A 2510-nucleotide genomic window follows, 5' to 3' on the forward strand; every position below is an offset into this window, starting at 1 on the left:
TAGATCCACAGTCTAAAAAACACGACCTCTTCTTCCCATGCACCATTTTTAGAGTATACAAACCCAATACACACAAAATACACAAAGCTTGGACCTTTATTCGAGTTTGAAGCTTGGATCTTTATTGGAGGTTAAAGCTTGAAATTTGAAGCTTATAGGTTGAGCTCGGATTTGGAGCTTGGAGCTTTATTGGACTTCTTTATTACGGGTAGATTTCTATTAATCTCATGGCATCTTACATATTTTAAAAATTAACATCCCCTAGTAAGCCCATTACACCTAATAAACCTAGAATTGAGATTGTGGAGGAGGTTTGTGCTGATGATGTTGAGGAGGTTGGTGATGATGATGTTGAGGAGGTTGGTGATGAATGTTTTGATGATTTTTATGACAAACAAAATTCAAAAGATGATTATGATTTGAATGAAATTTGTCCTTGTGTTTGGTCAATTGTTCGATAGCTTATATAAAGCAGAGATGTTTCATAGAGATTATGGTAGACGTGTTGGTTTTGAGGTGATAATTAGAACCACACATAGGCGTGTGAAAAGTAGGAAAATTTGTTCGCGTTTATATATATGTCGAAAGGGTGGTCGATTAGTACCCAAGTCGTTGGATGAAGATACGGATGTTCATAAAAGAAGGAGAAATTGGGATTCTATTTGTAGAATGCATTTCTTGGAGCGGATGTACGTTATACATAGGGTAAAATTGAAGATATGGGAAGTGACATTGGTTAATTTAAAACACAATCCCACAACGATTTCAAAGGATGAAGTGCTTTTCATGCAAAGGCCAAGGAATATAACTCCCGTTATTCGGCAAACATTGATTAAATCGGGTATTGGGCCTTCAAACACTTTAAACATGTTAGGAGAGTTACTGGGTGGCTGGGAGAATATTGGATTTAGTAATCAAGATGGTCGGAATGTATTGCGTGATATTCGACATTATGTGTTTGATTCGAGTGATGCTTTAGAGGGATTGGCATTATTTTGAGAATTGAAACGTAATAGTTAAGGTGAATTTTTCTATAAAGTTGACGTGGACGAGGAAAATCGTGTGCGGGCCATGTGTGGGTTGACCCGAGATCAGTCAATGCCTACAAAGTTTTTGGAGATGTTGTTTTTGACTCCACGTATCGTACTAATAGGTATTGAATGCGTTTGTGCCATTTACCGGGGTGAATCACCATTATTAGTCGATTTTGTTCGGATTTGCCCTGATAAGGGATGAGACCGAAGAATCTTACTTATGGGTGTTTAATAGTTGGTTGGAGGCTATGGGGAACGTGGCTCCAAAAACGATCATCACCGATCAAGATATTTCTATTGGAAACGCAATTGCCAAAGTTTTGCCTAACACAATTCATTTATATTGTAGGTGGCATATAAGAACAAAGTTTGGTGAAATATTATGGCATTTATATGCAAATCATGATCACTTCAAAGAAGATTTCAACTCTTGCATCTACAAGTCACTAACAGGTGCACAATTCGAAGATAGGTGGGAGGCATTAGGTTAAAAATACGATTTGATGAACCATTCTTGGTTACAAGATATGTTCTCCGTTCGATACAAGTGGGTCCGTGTTTACACTAAACTTCACTTCACAGCTGGGATGACCACTACCTCCAGAAGTGAGTCAATGAATTCTTTCTTCGATGAATTTGTCAATGCTAGTACCGGTTTGAAAGAGTTTATAGAGAATTCACAGAAAGCGTTGGAGAAACAATATTTACGTGAAAGAGAGGCTGATTATGAAAAAAAGAACAAGGAAAGGTCCAAAATAACATCATCATCATTGGAGAATCATGCGGCATCTACTTACATGAAAGAAATGTTTAGACGTTTTCAACACGAACTTAAAGAAAGTGGAGCTTATGTCGTGATTAAGAAAAAGAGCAATGCAATTTACCAGCATTACGAGGCATACAAAACAACGGTCCAAGAGGAGTATAGAAAATACTATGTTTTGATCGTCATCGAGAATGGCACCATAACTTGTGCTTGTCGAAAATTTGAAAGTTTGGGAATCCTTTGTCGTCATATTATTCGATACTTGTATAAGATGCAACGGTCAGAGATTCCTAAGCAGTGCATCACTTTGAGATGGATGGTTGGAGGCAATGAAAGAGTGGGAGCCTTACAACACAAGCGTCCAAAAATTGGTAATTTTCTTCTGAAAGGCATATGTTAAGCCTATATGTAATTAAAGAGGTATCAACAAGCCCATCCATCACTTATGATACAAATAATTCACAATTTGTCCATGTCCCAAAGACTCCCAGTAAACTGACTTCAACAAAAACTAATGATTTCTACGTATGTAGCCAATCAAATATAAACACACAATATTAAACAATCTCATAATATACAAATCTCCACCAATATTTACTAAACAATTTTTTTTTTAATATACAAGTAAAAATTAGTCTTATAATAAAAATATTACTATAATAATTGACAAGAATGACATAAAAATAATAATAGTTTTAATAAATAATGTA

General features: G+C 35.9%; 1 protein-coding gene across 1 annotated transcript; it reads left to right on the top strand.

The window, feature by feature from the left end:
- The first annotated feature begins 1648 nt into the window (after positions 1-1648).
- On the top strand, positions 1649-2200 carry LOC108203493 (protein FAR1-RELATED SEQUENCE 5-like). The gene has a single exon (XM_017372460.1). The coding sequence runs from the start codon at positions 1649-1651 to the stop codon at positions 2198-2200; it is 552 nt and encodes a 183-aa protein (XP_017227949.1).
- Positions 2201-2510: the final 310 nt, after the last annotated feature.

This window comes from Daucus carota, chromosome 9, assembly GCF_001625215.2.
Source record: "Daucus carota subsp. sativus chromosome 9, DH1 v3.0, whole genome shotgun sequence".
NCBI classification, from domain to species: Eukaryota; Viridiplantae; Streptophyta; class Magnoliopsida; order Apiales; family Apiaceae; genus Daucus; species Daucus carota.

Excerpts from the sequence above, each read along its gene's own strand:
- LOC108203493 (XM_017372460.1), top strand. The coding sequence starts at position 1,649 with ATGAATTCTTTCTTCGATGAATTTGTCAATGCTAGTACCGGTTTGAAA.